Genomic DNA, 21,845 nt, shown 5'->3' with positions numbered 1-21,845 from the left:
TAAAAATTAGTATCTTCTTCCTGACCACTTACTATGGATATATCCTGTGATCTTGGTGGTCTTTTCACTTTGTGTACTTTCCTGAAGTGAATTCAGTTACTAAGGCTTCACCTCCCATCTCAAAGCACATAGACTAAAAAAAAAAAATCCTCTCTACTCCTCACTTTGTCTAAGCTCCTAAACCTGAATCTCAGACTTTGTATAGGAAATTCAGAGTGCTAGGTTTGGAATCAGAGGACCTAGGTTCCAATCTTAATGCTGCTACTTTCTACCTCTGTGACCTTAAGCAAGTCATTATCTCTCTGTGACTGCTTACTTATCTAAAAAATAGAAGGTCAAATTAGTTGACTCTCAAAGGTTTTTCCAGCCATCTATGATCAAATGATCTCCACCTGGATGTTCCACTAGTATCTCAAACAACATGTTTAAAACTAAACTTACCTTTTCCTAACTTAGCCTCTTCTCCCAACATCAGGCTATGTAGCCCCACTTGTTCATTCCATTCCAAATGTTCAAAAGCTTTAGGGTCCTCTTGGAACCTTTCCTCTCTTATGAAATATTTCCACATATCCTGTGAATTCTACCATAACATCCCTCCCATCTACACCTTCCTTTCTATTCCTACTGCCATCACTATCATCCCTCCCACCTCCCTACACCCATTACTGGAAAAATCCAATAGGTGCTTCTCCTTTCTACTCACTCTCCCCTCCAATTGATCTTTAACACTCCCAGCTTTTTCTAAACTTCTGACAATGCCTATAGACATTTATGAATATAGCTGCGTATGAGCACAGGTTCCAGTCAAACAGTTTTACTTATTCTTTGCCACTTGAAAACATCCCGTTATTCTGCCTCTGAATCTCTGTGCATGGGTTTCTCTATGCCAAGGATCTCTCCCTGACCACCTGCAGAATTTTCACCTATCCTTTAAAGTTCAATTTAATGCAAAACCCATTTATTCAGCATCTACATTATACCAGGTCCTGGGTTAGATCTTGAATGTACAAGGACAAAATATATCTTGCTTTCCAGGGGAATGTATTCTAGGAATTGGGGGAGGGGTGGAAAGAAGACATGAATGTACAAGTATAATCCAAGTGTAAAAAGTGGAAGGAGAGAGATGACTTTAGTGAAGTAGCACTCAAGTGATTCTAAAGATAAAAATGAGATAGTAGTATTTCTCAGGCATGGGGATGCCTACTACACACAACTGCACAACCAAAGGTGGATATGGATTGTCCACTTTAGGGAATACCAAGTAATATTGTCCTTAAAAGAGTTTGTAAGACAGAATAGAATTGATTGGATATTGGTGAGGGAGAGAAGATTCAAGGAGTGACTGGGAGGATGATGGTGTCAACAGAAACAGGGAAGTTTGGAAGAAGGGCAGACTGGGATGAGAGTGTATGAGGGGAGATGACAGGTTATATATGTTTGAGAATCAGCTGAATTTGATTCAATAAATATCACGTAAGCAACAACTATGTGCAAGGAATCAGGAATAGGAAATAAAAAAAGCAATACCTGCTCTCAAGGAACACATTCCACTGGGGGAAACATATAAGTAAATACTAAATAGTTTCAAAATAAAACCAAAGTAAATTTGGGAGTCAGGGTCACAGCATCAACTCAGGAATCAAGAAAGGCCTACATTTAAGATACTGGCACTTAAACCAAACCCTAAGGAAGCTAGGAAATCAAAAAGTTCTGGTTAGTGGGGTGTGCAGCTTGTGCAAAGGCAAAGAGATGGGATATGTAGTATTGTTTATGGACAACAGTAGATAGGCCTATTGGTCTGAAATGGTAAATTTGTGAAGAGGAGTAATTAAATCCATCTGGAAAAAATAGATGAGATCCAGACTGTGAAGAGCTTTAAATAAAAGGATTTCATAGTTTATCCTAGAGGTAATAAGGAACTAAAGCTTTCTGAGGAGTGACAAGTTCTGACTTGTGCTCGATGAAGGGGGAGGGATACATACCTGGATATAAATTTTTAAATTATAAATAGTTGAATTTAGTGATCTATTACTCTTCCCTCATACCACCCCTATCCAATCAGTAGTCTAGACTTGTCAATTTTACCTCCAAATAATGTTAAACCAGGCCCCTTCTCTTAAGTTTTATCTCTTCTTGTTGATGGTAATTGCCTCCAGTTCCCTCCACCCTTTCTTTAACCTATCCTCCCTTTGACTGCCAATTTACTCTTCTTAAAACACAATTCTTACCTCCCTATCACCTCCAGAATGAAATAGAAATTCCTCAGCCTGCCACATTAAGTCTTTTACAATCCAGAACCAGTCTTTCTAGACTTTCACAATATGCCTCCCGATGCTTCCAAAACTTGGTAAGATTACTCCTACCTCCAAGCTTTTACGTACTCCCTAGAAGTATTTCTTCCTTATTCAACTCATTTAGTGCTCTCCTGACTTAAATCTTCTTGTATCTGTTTATATGTTGCATCCTTCCGCAAAACATCAACTTCTTGAGGCAGGGACTATTTTTCATTTTGTCTTTGTATCCCTAAAACCTAGTGCAAGGCTTTGCACATAGTAGGCATTTAATATTTGTTGAATTAAAGGACTGGTTATAAACTTCGGTGACTTGGTGGATGGCAGTTATACTGAATGAGAAACAAACTCTGGAGCTGTAAGAAATAATTAGTATTTGAGCCCGTGTCATCTTTTCCATGAAAACTGTCCCTAATATTCCCTTTTGTTAACAATCTTCTGCTACTGATAAGAACTCACTGTTTTGAGAAAAACTGCTGGGAAAACTGGATAATAGTGTGGTAGAAACTGGGCATAAACCAATGTCTGATAAGGTACACAAGATAAGGTCCAAATCTGGACTAGGTGTAATGATCTAGGTATAAAGGCTGACACTATAGACAAATTGGAGGAGCAAGGGATAGGGTATTTGTCAGATTTATGGAGAATGAAGAAATTTACGACCAAACAAGAGATAGAGAACATAATAAAGTACAAAATGGATAATTTTGATTACATTAAATTGAAAAGTTTTTGCACAAACAAACCCAATGCAGTTAGGAGGGAATCAGAAAACTGGAAAATAATTTTTACAACTAGTGTCTGTGATAAAGGCCTCATTTCTAAAATATACAGAAAACTGAGTCAAATTCACAAGAATACAAGTCATTCTCCAATTGATAAATGGTCAAAGGATATGAACAGGCAGTTTGAAGAGGAAGAAATTAAAGCTATATATAGTCATATGAAAAAATGCTCTAAATTACTATTGATTCGAGAGATGCAAATCAAAACAATTCTGAGGTACCACATCACACCTATCAGATGGCTAACATGACAAAACAGGAAGATAAATGTTGGAGATGTGGGAGACTTGGAACACTAATTCATTGCTGATGGAGCTGTGAGCTGATCCAACCATTCTGGAGAGCAATTTGGAACCATGCCCAAAGAGCTACAAAAATGTACATACCCTTTGACCCAGCAAGAGATCATAAAAATGGGAAATGATCCCACATGTACAAAAATATTTATAGCAGCTCTCTTTGTGGTGGCCAGGAACTGGAAATTGAAGGGATGCCCATCAATTGGAGAATGGCTGAACAAATTATGGTATATGAATGTAATGGAATACTATTGTGCTATAAGAAATGATGAACAGGAGGACTTCAGAAAAACCTGGAAAGATTGTATGAACTGATGCTGAGTGAAAGGAGCAGAACTAGGAGAACATTATACACAGTTAACAGCCACAGTGTGCAAGGATTGTTTCTGGCAGACTTAGCCCTTCACAGCAATGCAAGGACCTAGAACATTCCCAAAGAACTCTTGAGGCAAAATGCCATCTACATCCACATCCACAAAGAACTAGGGAACTGGAACGCAGAATGAAGCAGACAATTTTTTCTTGTGTTATGTTTTAGTTTTTCTCGTTGTTTCTCCCATTCATTGTAATTCATCTATGCTACATGACTAATGTGAAAATATTTTAATAAGAATGTATGTGTAGGAGGCGGAGCCAAGATGGCGGAGTAGAAAGACGTATTCACTCTAGCGCGTCCCCCACAGCCCACAAAATACGTGTAAAAATGACTCTCAACAAAGTCTAGAGCAGCAGAAGCCACAGAACAACAAAGTGAAAGAGTTTTCCAGCCAAAGGTAACCTGGAAGGTCGACAGGAAAGGTCTAGAGCCCTGGCCACTCGGTACTAGGAGGAACAGGACCTGAAGACACCTCCAGGCAGAGTTCCTAGCAGGGAAAGTCCCAGATACCTCAACTCACAAGAACCAAACAAGGCTCCAAAGGTCAGTGGAGGAGGGCTTTGCCAGCTGGGCAAGAGGGAATGGGTTTCTACAGCAATAGCCTCTGCTCATGGCAGAGGCCTAGGCAGCAGACTGTAGCCAGCTAAGGAGGCGGGGAAACAACCTGGATCCATTGTTCAGGCAGTTCAGCTTAAAGCCTCTGCTGGTAGGGAACAGCTGATCTAAACCCCAGCCCTGCATGACCACCGGCTCCCACCCAAAGACCAGGGGAATCGAGCAACTGAATCTAATCTCTTGACAAAGGATTCAGAAGTCAAGTAACTGGCTGGGAAAATGCCCAAAAAAGGGGAAAAAAATAAGACCATAGAATTTTACTTTCTTGGTGAACAAGTGTCTCCTTCCATCCTTTCAGATGAGGAAGAACAAGGCTTACTGTCACAGGAAGTTAAGACCCCTGCCTCCAGGGCCTCCAAAGTGAACTTAAACTAGGCTCAGGAAATAGAAGAGCTTGAAAAGTGAGTTAGCAGGTTGCTAAAGGAGAACCAAAAAAATGCTGAGGAAAATAACACCTTTAAAAAGAGGCTAACTCAATTGGAAAAAGAGTTCCAAAAAGCCAATGAGGAGAGGGAGGCATTAATAAGCAAAATTAGCCAAATGGAGGAGAATGTTCAAAAGCTCACTGAACAAAAGAGTTCTCTGAAAGACAGAATTGAGTTCAAGGAAATGAATGACTATGAGATAAACCAAGCAGTTAGAAAACAAAACCAAAAGTTTGAAAAATAGAAGATAATGTGAAACATCTCATTGGAAAAACAACTGACCTGGAAAATAGATCTAGGAGAGACAATTTAAAAATTATGAGACCACCATGATCAAAAAAAGAGCCTAGACATTATCTTGCATGAAATTATTAAGGAAAACTGTCTTGATATTCCAGAACCAGAGAGCAAAATATTCTTTTAAATTTTTTAAAATTAATTAATTAATTTAACTTTTTAACATTCATTTTCACAAAATTTTGGGTTCCAAATTTTCTCCCCTTTTGTCCCCTCCCCTCACCCCAAAACACCGAGCATTCTGATTGCCCCTATCACCAATGTGCTCTCTCTTCTATCATCCCCCTCTGCCCTTGTCTCCATCTTCTCTTTTGTCCTGTAGGGCCAAATAACTTTCTATACCCCTTTACCTGTATTTCTTATTTCCTAGTGGCAAGAACAATACTTGACAGTTGTTCCTAAAACTTTGAGTTCCAACTTCTTTTCCTCCCTCCCTCCCCACCCCTTCCCTTTGGAAGGCAAGCAATTCAATATAGGCCAAATCTGTGTAGTTTTGCAAATGACTTCCATAATAGTCATGTTGTATCAGACTAACTATATTTCCCTCCATCCTATCCTGTCCCCCATTACTTCTATTCTCTCTTTTGATCCTGTCCTTCCCCATGAGTGTTGACCTCAAATTGCTCCCTCCTCCCCATGCCCTCCCTTCCATCATCCCCGCCACCCTGCTTATTCCCTTCTCCCCCACTTTCCTGTATTGTAAGATAGGTTTTCATACCAAAATGAGTGTGCATTTTATTCCTTCCTTTAGTGGAATGTGATGGGAGTAAACTTCATGTTTTTCTCTCACCTCCCCTTTTTATCCCTCCACTAATAAGTCTTTTGCTTGCCTCTTTTATGAGAGATAATTTGCCCCATTCCATTTCTCCCTTTCTCCTCCCAATATATTTCTCTCTCACTGCTTGATTTCATTTTTTAAAGATATGATCCCATCCTCTTCAATTCACTCTGTGCACTCTGTCTCTATGTGTGTGTGTGCGTGTAATCCCACCCAGTACCCAGATACTGAATAGTTTCAAGAGTTACAAATATTGTCTTTCCATGTAGGAATGTAAACAGTTCACCTTTAGTAAGTCCGTTATGACTTCTCTTTGCTCTTTACCTTTTCATGCTTTTCTTCATTCTTGTGTTTGAAAGTCAAATTTTCTTTTCAGCTCTGGTCTTTTCATCAAGAAGGCTTGAAAGTCCCCAATTTCATTGAAAGACCATTTTTTCCCCTGAAGTATTGTACTCAGTTTTGCTGGGTAGGTGATTCTTGGTTTTAGTCCTAGTTCCTTTGACTTCTTACTTATTTTGCCCTCTGGTTCTAGAATCTCAGGGCAGTTTTCCTTGATAATTTCATGAAAGATGATGTCTAGGCTCTTTTTTTGATCATGGCAAGCAAAATAAATATTGAAAGAATCCACCAATCACCTCCTGAAAGAGACCCAAAAAGAGAAACTCCTAGGAATATTGTGGCCAAATTTCAGAGTTCCCAGGTCAAGGAGAAAATACTGCAAGCAGCTAGAAAGAAACAATTCAAGTACTGTGGAAATACAATCAGGGTAACACAGGATCTGGCAGCTCCAACATTAAGGGATCGAAGGGCTTGGAACAGGATACTCCAGAAGTCAAAGGAACTGGGATTAAAACTAAGAATTGCTCACCCAGCAAAACTGAGTATAATACTTCAAAGGAATAAATGGTCATTCAATGATATAGAGGACTTTCAAGCATTCATGTTGAAAAGACCAGAACTGTATAGAAAATTTGACTTTCAAATACAAGAATCAAGAGAAGCTTGAAAAGGTAAACAGGAAAGAGAAATCATAAAAGACTGAATCATAAAGCTGAACTGTTTACATTCCTACATGTAAAGAAAATATTGATAACTCTTGAGACTTTTCTCAGTATTTGGGTAGGTGGAGGGAATGTACATACACGCACACATAGACAGAGTACAGGCTGCGTTGAATCAGAAGAGATGATATCCAGAAAAGAACATATAAAATAAAAATTAAGGGGTGAGGGAGGAAAATATTGGGAGGAAAAAGGGAGAAATGGAATGGGGCAGGCTATAACTCATAAAAGAGATAAAGAAAAATCATGTTCAATGGAGGAGAAAAGGGAAAAGGGAGAAGGGGAGAGAGGAAAAGTGAAGCTACTCTCTCCACATATGGCTTAAGGAGGGAATAACATGCTCACTAAATTTGGAATGAAAATCTGTCTTATACTACAGGAAAGTAGAGGAGGAGGCGACAAGTGGAGTGAGGGGAATGATAGAAGGGAGGGTAAATGGGAGAAGGGAGTAACCGGAAATAAACACTTTTGAGAAGGGACAAGGTCAAATGAGGGAATAAAAAAATAAGGGGGAATAGAGTACGATAGAGGGCAATATAGTATTACACAACAGGATTATTATGGAAGTCTTTTGCAAAATGACACATACATAGCCTGTATTGAATTGCTTCCTTCTCAGTGGGGATGGGTAGGGAGGGAGGGAGGGAGAGAAGTTGGAATTCAAAGTGTTAGAAACATATGTTGAGAATTATTATTGCATTTAACAGGAAATAAGAAATACAGGGAATGGGGTATAGAAATTTATCTTGCCCTACAAGAAAAGAGATAAGATGGGGATAAGGGAAGGGTGGGGTGTGTTAGGAGGGAGGGCTCATTGAGGGAAGGGGTAAGCAGAATGCAAGGTATTGGGGGTGGGGGGAGGGGAGAGATGGAGAGAAAAATTGGACGTTACAAAGTGATGTAAAAGCAATTAGTATTAAAACAATTGACTGAATTAATTACTGAGACTGAATCAGAGACATCTTTAGGGGAAATGAATTGTAGTCTAAGTCTCCTAGAGGCAAGTAACTGGGTAAAATTTGGCATTGATGGAAAAGTTAAGGTTTTAGTGGTAAATTTGATTTTATGATTGTTATTTAAGCAGGAACTAGAACAGGTACAGAAAGGCATGTAAAACCACTTAAAACTTGCCTCAAAAGATGTTCCTCAGCCAATGTGAAATTATAGTCATATCTGAAACCTGGTTATTGGAACTTGCTATTTTAAGATGCTATGAGACTATTAAGTGACTGTTCTTCTGAGTCTAACTCCAGGTATGGATAGCAAGAAAGGCAGTCTGAGTCTCCAATCTATGATGCCAATAAGCCTGTAAGATGCTGGTGTGAACTGAAAAAGGTGTTATCATGGGAAGGGTGGGAGAGTAGTTGTTAAGTCTGGGCTGAGGTAGGATTCTTCTGACTCAATTTCCCCACTGACACCTGGCAGACTCTAAGCCTCACTGAATGCAAGATGACAATCTACTCCTGCCTGTAATTGACATGAAGCTGGGGAGATATTGTTTCCCTGCAATGTCCCTACTCTTAGTGGCAATTTCCTACAGTCAAAAGGTTTGTAAGCTTAATAGCAGATCTATCAAATTATAGATTGTTGATAGGGGAACATCTGAGGTCAAGTCTGAAACTAAGCTATTAGGCTTAGGACTTTAGACCTACAACAAGTTAGAGTCCTTTAATTCTTAGTAATAGTGTGAAGACAATTAGGTCAAGGGTTTACGAAGTTACCATCCGCAGTTATTATTTGTTGGTTAATGTTAAAAAAATCCGTTTGTGGTCTATATTGTAAATGCTTTAAAAGAATTATCACCTGACCAACAGTTGGAATTGTGTTATGAGATATGAACTGTTTAAAAAATGAAAAATAAAGAAAATTAAAAAATAATAATAATAAAAAAGAATGTATGTGTAGAACCCATGTAAGATTGCATGCCCTCTCAGGGAGGGAGCATGGAGGGGGAGAAAATTTAAGACTTATGGAAGTGACTGTTGGAAACTGAAAACAAATAAATTAATTTAAAAGAAAAAAAAAATCTTCCCTTACCCTTTCTAGCTCTTTGTTTTGCACATCTCTAATGCACTGACAATACAAAGTTACAACCAGTTACCTACAGTTATGTCTTGTCTTCCCATTAGACTATGAAGTTCCTAAGGATAGAAACCGTCCAAAAATTATCTTCTATGTAACAGCAGTGTTTTGCACACAGTGGATATTTGTTAAATGCTAGTGAGCCTTTAGTGGATATTTATTTTTATCTGTCAAGAAATAATTATCAACAAGACTGAAAGCGGTTGGGTTTTTCTAACGGGTTTCTCTTGGGCACTGGTGCACTTTCATACACATTATTGAAAAAATGAAAATCAGTGCTTCTAGCAAAGTATGTTTTCTGTTCTGAGAAGGGAGGGCCACAATCAATGCAGCGACAGAAAAACTTGGGGCAGTTTCATACCAACACACAAGAGGTACAGAAATGGTTAATAAAGAAAACCTCCCCGACAGGAAAGTATTAGAATCACCAGGTAAATTTATGTGATTAACTTAAGCACAAAGTCTCTCTTTTTTTCAAATAAATTAAATTGTAGTGAAACACAACATGGGTCTTTCAAATTACCTAAATCTAGATTTCTAAGGGTTTCATATCCCAAATATGACTAAATCTGGTTTAAAGAACTGAACCAGAGAATGTAAAAAAAAAAAAAATCTTAAAGGTCTATTAAAGTTAGATCAGTTTGAAGGAGACTGAATTAGTAATTCAGAGTGATTCTAAGGCAGATAGATTTGAAAACAGGGAACCATTCCAAATAGTGGAACTTGGGAAAGAAATCTGAACTCCCAAACAATTTATTCATATTTTTATTCAAACTTTACAAATCTTAAACCAAATTACCTACAAACATGAATACTGTTAGCAGCAAATATCCTGTAAAGTATGCTTTTAAAAAAAATATGGAATTTAAAAGACATCTCAGTGTATTTTCATAGCTTACTCTACCCAAGGTACTATAGAATACAGCTGACATACACTGAATATCACTTGTTTACCAGAGAGAAGATGAAGGGTTTCTAATACAGCAGAAGAAATAAATATGATCTGAACTATCCCTGGGTGACTGAAGGATACAAATGGTTTAATAAACTGTTCACTAAATTTATGTGTTCAAACAAGTTTTAGTGAAACTCTTTAAATTATATCTAAACACCATGGGACTTACACGTCACCCTGTTTAAGGATCAGCTCAGAGAAAGCTATTTCTTTGTATTTCATGGGATTTTCAGATTTTCATCTCCTGTTTCTGTTGTCAGTTTGACAATGTTTTTCCCATTCATTTAGTCATATTGTCAAAGTCACAAATGACTGAATTAAGAATGTTAAAATTATATTGCAACCATGATATTGCAATTAGCTAATAGTTTTGAGGGTCTGGAGCTAAGTAAGTTTTTGGTTCCAAAAGACAGAATGAATCTAATATACCCATTGAACTAATGGCAGTATTATTGTAGTCATTAACAAATATTCTGGTTGACATATTTGCTACACTTTGTTTTTTTACGTCCTCAATTCATCTTTTAATTTTCAACCCTCAGATTATCTAGAGTAGACATTAAATAGGGGAAAGGTAATTCTTGCTACTCTAAAAATAAGGCAGCTATACAGAAAAAAAAAATGTCCTATCACCTTGGTTTAAGATACTTTGTAGATTACCACTAATGAATGACTGGAAAGTTTTCATATTGCTCATGTAGAGGCTACAAAGAACATATTGGACTCTATAAGCTCCCATAAATATTGAGACTTCATCTTATCTAAACTTAACTCTCACAGCTGGCCATACAATGTTCCCTACACAGGAGTAGCTTTGAAGATGTTAAATGGCCTTGTGGATTTCCTGGGAATTGTTTCAGGACTACTACTGGGAGCAATATCTAATATGTCATTTGTAGGAAGGAAATTTCTGACCTAGGAGGTGGGGAGAGGTACAAGTTGCTATAATAAGGTGCCTCTTAGCCAGATGGACTGGGTTAACTTGCCATGGTATAAAAAACTTTCAGAGAACAAAGTAATAGGGGACATCATGGTGTGATAGAAATGATACTGGGATAGGTATCTGGAAACCAGGATCCAAGTACTGTTGCACCATCTAATTCTGTGACCTTGGAAAAACTGCTTTATCTTTCTGGGTCTTAGCCAGATTAGAGGACCTCAAGGGCTCCTCCTAACTTTATTTGTAATGCCAAATAATTTTCTGATGAAGACTAAATAGTGGACCATAATCTAAGGAGGTAGGAGAAAGAATTACCAAGAGAAGCAATCCTAAAGAAATTAATCAATTCCAAATTAGGACTGCTGATAGACCTGAGCCATTCAACAGTGGCTAATGAAGAGATACATTAATGATCAAATTGTTCTACAATTTTCCTTGTCTTAAGATGGCTACCATCTTAAGTGAATACCACTTCAACACTGACCAATTTACCACATGAACACTAAAACTGGTTCTGATCTGTTTTTGCCTATATATAGCTTGGTGTTGGCATCTTCAAAGGAGGGTTTTGCCCCTGTGGAGAGGCTTTAGCAAGAATGTGGTCAAAATCACTTGGTGATTTTAGAAACTGGTTAAGTAAACATTCTGAGAATGTGAAAAAAAACAATGCTCAATACTGGTGTTTTGATTCATTTACCCATCTACCTATCCATCTATCAATCATCCTGGACAAGACATGTGATTGGATAAGCATAGGGAAGAATTTCTTCTACCAACGTGGATTAGCACCTCTCAATAATTTATAATCTTGTGTTGCTTAGGGGCACTGAAAGGTCAAAACTAGTCAAAGCTCACACATCCAGTTCCATCTCAAGGTAAGAATTCAAATTCAGGGCTTTGATTCCCAAGTCAGTTCTGTATTTCCTATGCCACAGCCTAATTCTATAAGTGTAGAGGTACCTGTGTATAGGTGTATTATAGGATGGTGAAGTGGTTACAAGATCAGTTTCAGAGCTGAATTCAAGTCTTGCCTTTGGTACACACCAGCTATGTGATTATAGGCATCTTGGGTGCCACGGAGCAATCCTCTAAAAATATAAATTAGATAAATGCCAACCTGCATTATTAGCAGATGGGAGTTTTCATACCAGGAATTCCTTATTTGGGAAAAAAAAAAGAACAAGCCTATCCCATACTGCTTTTCAGTAGCTGAATTGGAAGGGAATTCTCAGATGGTCTTATTTTAGATGTTACTAACAGATATTATTCTTACCATGTTAATATCCCAGAAGATCTATTGTTAATTTGTTGGTAGCTTCCCCTTATTCTCATTTTCTACAGGCAAGCAAAACCAAAAATATCTCTAAGTGATGGAGGCACTCACAAATTTTTTTTAAAACATTCTGAAGGTAAAAGTAGAGGTGACAAGTAAAAGGGTCCAGATTAGCTCCAAGTTGCAAGAATTTAAATTTCAAATAGTTCTAAGTGCTTCCCTACAATAACCTGAAGAGGTAGGGTAAAAAAAGGTATGTATTCATGTTTCTATTAAAAAGGCATTCTTTATTTGGATAGCCTACTCCATCTTTTATGAGGTCATCTCAGAGAATAAGGTTGCCATCACCATATCAAGCAGTGGTGGCATCCAAATAAATTGTCCTCACTAGAGAAAAAGTTGGAGAAGGGTTATTGCATCATGGGGAAAAGGCATTCCAATTGTTACTGCTTGATGAAAGACAATTAGTGTGAGTAGTCTTGCCAGTTTACACTACATATAGAACCTTCCATGGAAAGGGAAATTTGCCTAAGATTGTTGTTTCACTTCCAATAAGTAGTTTGATAAAGAAAATTATGCCTTTCTAAAATAAACTTAGCTCATTTTTTTTGGAAACAACTTTCCTATTACTGCACAAAAGAAAAAACAACTTTCCATTCTGGCAATATTCAATCTCACACAAAAACTGAGAAGTAACAGATTTCTCCACTGAGAAAGGTTATTAGTTTGAAAACAAGTAGGGGTTACTAAATGGAGGACTGAATGAAATAGGGAAATAATTCTGCTGGTCTTGGGCATTTAGGGCATGACCATTTTTAAAGCCTCCTTAGAAACTTAATTCTTATCCCCCAAATCCCTTTCAGCCCCAACAATCTATAAACAGCTGAGTTGGTGCCAACCCTTAAGATTGAGGAGGTTAAGGAGAAATGAGATATTTGTAAAGCTTTTAGCACAATGCTAAAATATGGTAGGTGCTTAATAAACGTTCCCTTCCCTCATATCTGATGGTACTCTACGTATATAGCCACCATATCAAGTAATTTAGAATACAATCTCCTTTCTTTGGTCTTTATCTCCAGCACCAAGCATGTTATCTGACATGTAGGTGGTGCTTGATTAGTATTTATTGGCTGAGATTGAAAATCTTTTCCCATATATACCCATTTCAAAAGCAGAAGAGTTGAAAGCCAAGAGCGCCATGTTGGAGTAAGAAAATCTCCCAAGATTTCTCTTAATTCTTAGTAAGACAGCAATGACAGACTGTAGAAAAAAATAGCTAAAGGCTAAGATCAGTACTAGATTTGGATGTTGTAGGAAATAGCAATAGCTATCAAGAAAACAGCAAAAAAAAAAAAAAAATTATTCAGCAACCAAGAAATTCAATAGATCTTGAAAAGCACTTCATTGATTATATGGAAACATCCATAGGTCTTAAGTATTAAACACTACCAGTTAAAAAAAAAGGGGGTGGGGGGGTGGAGGAGAGGGAGAGAAAGAGCAACAGTCAAGAATAGTACTAATGAAAGTCTCAGCTGGAAGTGTAGGAGTATAGAGCAAAGAATACATTTCTTTCCCCAAACTGTTAAGGGTGCTCGCCAAAAGCACTAAGAAGGGCATTATTTAAAGTCACTTTTCTAATCAATGGTAAGAACCATGCCAAAGGATCAGTTGAAGAACTAGGGAATGTTTAGCCTGAGGAGGATATTTAGAGGGAATAGGATGAGTATTCTTCAAGTATTCGAAGGGCTACTATGCTGAATAATATAGAGACTTGTTCTGCTTAGTACTAGAGTGCAGAACTTTGAATGGTTAGATGTTGCAGAAAGGTGGAATGGGCTGCCACAAGAAGCAATAGCTTCTCCCACACTGGATATCTTTTAAGTAGTTTGCAGAGCTTTTGGTTCTGGGACTCCTATTTCAGGTACGGATTAGAGATAGCTTTTAAGTCCCTTCAAACTCTGACTTTGTTAAATTACCTCAAGGGATAAATGTACCCTAAAGTTATGGTCAATTCACAAACAAGAAACAATTAACTCAAGGCAATTTAAAAGACTAACGTAATAGTTTTCTAAGAGTTAGTCTTGTACTTGATATAAGGAAAATTACTGTACCTCCACCTAAGTCACAACACCGTTTTGGGTTGAAATCATCCATGTAGGTATAGGACAATACTTACAATCCCAAGTGAAACTCTAAGCACCATCATTCTTAGTCTCAAAAGTTTGATTATTTAAGATTTCAACAAATTTTGGGGCAAAGATTCATTCTTCTAAAGATCCAAATGAAGCTATCAAAAGACTAGTAGATCTGGTGTCCCACTAATGCGTATAATGTACAGCTCAGCAAATTTTTCATTATTTCATTCACATGACAATATAAATACCAATGCCTTAAAAAACCCTGGAGTAGGAATCATGAAGTCCCTAATCTTAGCTCTGCCACAAAGTGGTGACTGTGGACAAGCAATAGTAACTGCCCTGGGCCTCAGTTTCAGCTGTGAAATAGAGGGTTAGACTGGATGAGCAGATTCAGAGTTTAAAGGGAAGGAACTTAAAAGCCATATAATGGAGCACCTTTATCTTAAATGAGGAAGCCAAGACCCAGAAAGGCTAAGTAAACTGTCCAAGCACACACAGATAAGAAGCACTAGAGGTAGGATTTGAACTGAGGCTTTTTCTAGAGCCAGTGTTCTTTCCATTGTACCATCCATCCTCTGACAAGAACAACAATGTCTCGGGGATACATAAATTCTCTTGCCCTAAATTTGATTGCTTTTGGTCTGGGGTGATAGGGTGGGAGAGAGGTCAGAGGTCCAGGCCTGGGATTTTAAAAGTGTAGGATACTAAAGAGCACCAGAGCACCTATTGCCTACAGGCTTAATCATATAGCTCAAGTGTGCGTGTAGAGCATGAGTTACTTAGACCCAAAAGACTTAGAATTTCTTATTCTAAGAGATTATATCTCCCCTATCTCTAAGGTCAAAACAAAAGTTCATTCTACATACTCAATCTGAAGCAAAATGGCAACTTCTAATAAAGAAAATTCCCTGGAAGAACTGAAAAGAACATCTTAAGATCCTAACTGCTCTTGATATACCAGGTTATCCCAAAAGTTGTCTTTTGGAAGACCATGTGTAAGTGATCGCAACATTAAAAATTGATATGGAAAAATTGGTATGGAGAAGTACACATTGCTTTACTTGTAAATAAAATTTTTTTTAAAAAAGTTAAAATGTTCCCCCAAGTTAAAAATTTGATACGTTTAAGTAATTCACAATGTTGCTAGCAAGTGTGGTAAGAAAGAGCAAAGAAGAGTACATCTGCTTAACTCTTTAGGTCCCAGTTTCTGTGTAATAATGGAACACTGATTAGACAATCTTTTTATATCCCCCTTCTAGCTTTCAAATTTTGTGATTATGTTTAAATTTAACATTTCCCAATTCCAAACTGTTTTATGTTGTGGCATACAGCCATAAATAAATCAGGAGTCTGAATTAGTCAGAAGAATGCTGGTTAAAAATAAGAGTTCATATGTGCTTTGTTTCCCTCTCCTCCCTCTCCCTTTAAGGTATTTAAGTATGCTATACAAAGGTAGATGTTATCAGCTATTATAATTTCCAACTTCATAAATTTCCAATCCATGAACTTGGAATTGGGGGGGGGGGGGGGCGGGGGCGGGATTTTAAAGGCTGGACTACATTTTGCATAGCAAATCTTTTCTTCACAGAGTGAAGTTATTGTTGTTAAGGATCTAAGCAGCAAGAGAAAATAGCTAACAAGACAAAAAACCACCCTTGGGAAACAAATTTCAAGTACCCTAAAAGCTAATTCTAAAATGACTATTAATAATAAATAACATATAAGGCTTTAAAGTTTTCAAGGTGCTTTATAATCGATTTTAATTCTCATTAATATACACTAGGAAACACACCAATATATACTAATGTATACTAGGTTATTATCCTAATTTACATGTGAAGAAACTGAGGTTTAGAGATTGACTTGCACAAAATTTCATAGCTTGTTCATGGCGCAGTCTGAACTGAGGTCTCTGAACAGGATCCTAGTTCAGTGGGGCTTCCTATTAAAATATACCAAATAAGTCTTAAGATTGTTAGAGGTAGAAAAGACCTGAGATCATTTTAATTCAACTTTTGCAATTAAGAAATGATAAAACACAAAACCAGGTTGCTTAAATGACTTACCCTTGATTACACAAACTGATATAGAGCTGGCTTTCAACGCAGGTATCCTGACTCCTAGTATAGTGCTCTTTGCACTGCATATGGATGTTTCCCATAACAATATCTAGTCATTAAAGCAGTTCACCATGAATCAATATATTAGGTAATACTGTAATCCTAATGATCTTCTTTTATTCATTTAAATGTAATAAAAATTACTTTGAAAAATTAAGTTTTCCTCCTCGAAGTTTATAAATGGAGAAAAAACCCTGAAATATTAGTTAAAAAATTAAAATAAATTCACAAGGCAGGAAGGAGTTTAGTGCTCACAAGTTTGTATTTTTAGGTTTGATCAAGAATATTGTGTATTTTCTAAATACACTGACAAAACAGTTTTGGAAGTTTACAAACATGTCTTAAGACACTAGGTAGGTAGATTACAACAAAAGGTTGATTTTTGTAAAAGATCTTCCAGAAGAACTTTTACAAACAACAGCATTCAGAAGAACATGTTTTTATGTTTACAGTGTTTAAAACAGATACTCCCCCATTTATAATTGCTCACATCCATCCTCCCATTCCAAAACTTTGCTGTTCAGCTCAAATTAAAGGACCCTGATAGTATAAAACGCAAGAGCTATTGAATAGTCCTTTTAAAAGTATGCTTGTCCCTGACTTTGAAAATACTGGAATTATTCAAATGAAGAGAGGGACAAGGTTGAAATGAGGAACATCACACATTAAATACTACTGAGACTAGTTTTTAAAAAACTGTATTTATACCAATAATTATACCATAGTTAAGGATCTGGGTGACTGAATGGCACAGGAAAAAGTATCTCTGGTTCCCCAGTTGAAATCCAGCCTTCATAACATGAAAGTGGGATATTTGATTAGTAGTCAGTGTAGCTCATATTAATTGGGCCAGGTAATAAATAATAACTACCATATTAGAAGAAAACAATGGGAATTGAAGGATATGGGGTGAGAATGAATCCTATGACCTCATAGCAAAGAGTCACAGGATAAGGAGGGCCCATTGTTTCTTTTGAAGGGAAATTGTGTGTTCAGGGCTTTAAATTCATCACTAATTTTTTCACTAAGAAGGGGATAGAAGTAAATCTACATCCTTCACATCACATTCAGAAATCACTATAACATTCAGATTTCATGCATTTAAAAAAATTATCAGCATGGGCTTAAGGGACAACCAACTGAACAAAGTGAAGCTTACTCCACAAGTCAGTCTTAAAAAAAAAAAAAAAAAGAATCATGATAGAATTGCTTTTAATATATAATTTTATAACATATTAAACCTTTAAATAACTTTGCCAAGCATACATCATTGGAAATCTCTTTAAAACTGCGCTTACAATTTATTTGTTCTTTAATTGGGTGTAGATGAAAGTTTACATAAGCCTTAAAGATGTGTACTTCTTCTCCCTTGTAACTCATCACACACCTCTGCTGCTCTATTCAGGTCCTCCAACAACTTTATTAATTGAAACTAATTTCACAGTGCTGAACATTTCCCCCTTATTCTTAATTTTCTGTTCTTCTATTCCCATTCTCAAATCTATCCTTTGATTCTTCATTCCTAGTCTCTCCCTTAGTTTACCAATGACCATCAGATATTTCCCAGAATCTCTAACTTCCCTTCTTTCTTCAGTTCTCCCATTCCTACAAGGCATTCCATTTTTAGCTTAAAATAGGAAAAATAGTAAATAACTGGCAAATATTAATAATGATGACCAATGGCTACAATACTGTAAGACCAAAGAAGAAGTGAGACCAAAGGATTACCTTTTTCATGAATTAAAAAACATAACACTTGGTCTTAATTTTAGCAGATATTGTGTGGACATCCATTTCCTATGGAATGGATATACGACAATGCTTTATGCTCTTTATTCTATTAAATTATTTTCTTTTTATTTCAATAAATGTGAACCTTCTAATTTTGTCAGTGGCTTCTTAACAAACATAACTGTAACTTTACTATTCTATTGGTATTGCCTTCAGGACTAAGAAAGAAGCTTTCAGAATTTTCCAACACAAACAACTTCCTTAAATTGCACTGCAAGTCAGATAAAGGAACACTTATCAAAATAGAATCCTCCAGTAGTATAACTTAGTATTGATTAAAAAATAAGACCTAGAAAGGGAAAGATGGCCCCTCCAAGATCAGGAGATAAAATAAGTTAGGCAGTCAGCAAGTAGAAAAATCTGTCAATTCCATTTCTGTTGTAAAATTTTTACTTTTAAGAAATAACTTTTATAGGCTGTAGCTAATATATTCAGGAATATAAACACTTTTCCTTTGGATTACCCTTCTCAAAACAAATATTAAAAGTATCAAATGTCATTTGACCAAGAATAAAGCCAATCTATAATAACAACAGAAAAAGCAGTGGACAATCAATTATAAAATATTTTAAATTATCAGTAACAAGCCATCTATATTAAACCTCACTTTCAAATTATAACCGAAACAAAAGCACAACAATTCTGTAGTGTACCAAGTGTATATTTCAATTTACTGTATGCAATCTAACAACAAATTTGGTCATAATTTACCAGATATACATAAATGATTTAAGTAGTAAAAGAAGATTCAGTTTCAAGAGAATAAGTTCATACCTTGAGAAAAAAGTTAAAGTACATTAAGAATGAAAAGCCAGGTCCAGTTTCTATGCAGTAAGTGAGCTGTAGTCTAATAAAGCAGATTTAGGTGATTTTCAGATATATAGCTTTCTTTTTAATATATATATATATTTATATATATAGACAGATCTACCAATTGTAAACTATGGTTTTTCTTTAAGGGGGGATAAATGGGATGGAAAAATCTTTATACTATACTTACATATTCACAAAGCAGAACATTTACGTTTAAAATACTTTTTCATTCATATTATCTTTGCCCTACTAATTTCTACTTTGGACCCCACCAAAATTACACATTACTCATTTCAGTCTAGAACAATGAGAATAGGATGTATGCTTCAGATTAAAATAAAAATCAAATTAAATCTAGCCATTTGTCAGGTATACAGTGATGCAGTAGCTACCAATGAAACAATTAGATGAAAAAGATGCATTTTAATATCCATATAACTATAGTTTATCTCATTTTCATCCAGCAGAAAACATCAGTGTCTAACATTAAACCATCATTCTACTGAAATAAGGGACAATGATAAAACTTGTCTCTTAAAAATACATATCAACTTTGATCAGATGGAGCACCAAAAGATTATGACACATTATGTCTGTCAAAGCATACTTCAAAACTTATCCACACAACTAGCATAATTTAGTTACCTGATATTATAAAATAGGAAAATAGTCATTTTATACTTAAAACAAAGCTGAAAATATGGTGACCTTCTTATTCTTATACAGTACTATCACACCGGCCTAGCTAAGTGTTACTGGTAAATGCTGTGCATATTTTAATATTGTGGCATATCAATTCATCTTGTCAAATGTTCTTGGTGTCCAATGATCAGTTAATTCATTTGCCACTAGGCAATATTACGTTGATAAGTTTAACTTAATAATACAGTACCCTTTTCTATTCCAAAGAACCTTAAATAGAAAGTATAGCACAATAATTCTGGAAATGTTAATTTTTTAAAAAAAAAAATCCAATTTCAAATTTCCATGCTCCAAGTGCCCCCAAACTGTAGTATGCTGAAATAGGCACAGAATATGTGAAATAGTTACCAGTAGGAATAAATATAAGAGCGAGGTATCTTTTTCTTTTTAAAAAAGGTACTGAGAACTAAGTTAAAAATCAATCATTTACCATAATTCTAAAAACACTCAATGGCCCAGAAAATGTGAAACAAAAAAAAGAAGAAAGCAATTTGTTGTGTTAATTTTAATGATCAAAAAGGGCACAGGAAGTAAAAATAACCTGATGTTTGACTTATACTGCATAACAAACTAACCAAATTGGACACGCAGGATAAATTATAAAACAAATCATGTGGCTTAATAATTCTATGACTCTCTATTAGAAATTTATGCCTTTTATAGAGGACTGAGGTATATACACTGGCCAGACAGGAAGGGTAGTACAGGAGGGAGAAAAAAAGGGAGGTGGGAAGAGGGTAAGCTAACAAACAGTGCCAAGGTAACAGATACCAAAACTAGACGGACATGTCAGAAAACGTCATATAGTAACCATTTATCAATTTAAACTAAAGCAGCAGGAGAAAGTTACTTATAATCAATCATTTTAGTGGTATTTTGTCAACTTCATTGGAAAATAAAGTTAACTTCAGCAACATCATTCTACATCTCATGAAGTAGTGAAGATTTTGCAATTTAAACTGTCTGAAGGGAGGAAGGGAAAGGGGGAGTCAGTTAGCTCATTCCAATAAATAACCTCTCCAGTTCTTGTAAAGGGACACACAGGAACAAAGAGCTGGGAAACCATAATATCAATAGCAAAAAAGAATTGTTTTAAGTTATGAAGCAATTGAAATTGGACAACTGAAAAAAGTTGAACCATAGGGGAACTAGAGCCCCTCACAGAAAATCTCTATTACTTTTTCTTTTAAAAAAATTTGTTTAAAAATAAAAAATAGAAACAAAACTCTACTAGCACAAACTAGCCTGAGTGGTTTGATGACAGTGTGATTGGGTTTGAGGAAGCTACTTCTGCACTTCCATAAAAATTTTCCCCATTCATGGTAACAAGTAACACATGAATGTAAAAACACTACAAGGATAGTTACTATGCTTTTAATATGACTCAAATAGCTACTTGTATATCCTATAAATAATAAAAAATATTTTTACTTTGATAACTGATTGGAGATGTGAGTACTCTGTATAATTCAACCAAAAGGTTGTTTGCTGTACAGTCCTGTGCAAATATAAAAATTTAGTAATATTTTTTGCTATAAGGCTTTGACCCTACAGTTTTCACAGCAACATAACTACCATCCAGCATGTACCATATTTTGCAAGCCTTCAGTTCAAGAATTCAAATTGTCAATTCATATTATGTCCAACTGCAGCATCCTTGAGGAGTATGCTAGGTCAGTTAATCATCTAGTGACATACAAACATCCCCCGATTCGTCCCATCGAGATGGATCAGTCTGTTCTTCTCCATCATCAACCAACTCTTCGTCAGCTTCTCCTGCTTCATTCTCCTCATACTCTTCATCTCTAGTGAAATCTGTGTCCTGCACCTGGTCTACACCTTCTTGACCTCCTGGTTGTGATTTATCTGTACATTCTACACACACTCCATAACGTCGAGATCCATGTCTTATTCCAACACTGGCTGCTAACATGAATATCTTCTTACACACCATACATTTATATTTTTTATCCTTTTTATGCACCTGATTAAGTTAAAAAAAAAAAAGGATGATGTACGGAAGAATAGGTAAGAGAATATTAAAGTAATCATACAAATTAAATTATAATAGATATTCCATGAAGTAGGTAAACAGAACAGACCA

The 21,845-nt window shown here is 36.2% G+C and overlaps 1 protein-coding gene across 1 annotated transcript in view; it reads right to left on the bottom strand.

Moving 5' to 3' along the window:
- Window positions 1-16,678: 16,678 nt before the first annotated feature.
- The window catches only part of ZBTB10 (zinc finger and BTB domain containing 10), a 56,015-nt gene continuing 50,848 nt past the window's right edge, over window positions 16,679-21,845 (bottom strand). Inside the window, exon 6 of the mRNA XM_072604948.1 lies at window positions 16,679-21,725. Coding sequence (XP_072461049.1) covers window positions 21,420-21,725 — 306 coding nt within the window. The 3' untranslated portion in view covers window positions 16,679-21,419. The remainder of the gene's footprint in view (window positions 21,726-21,845) is intronic.

This window comes from Notamacropus eugenii, chromosome 4, assembly GCF_028372415.1.
Source record: "Notamacropus eugenii isolate mMacEug1 chromosome 4, mMacEug1.pri_v2, whole genome shotgun sequence".
NCBI classification, from domain to species: Eukaryota; Metazoa; Chordata; class Mammalia; order Diprotodontia; family Macropodidae; genus Notamacropus; species Notamacropus eugenii.
This window is presented reverse-complemented; position numbering and strand designations above follow the sequence as displayed.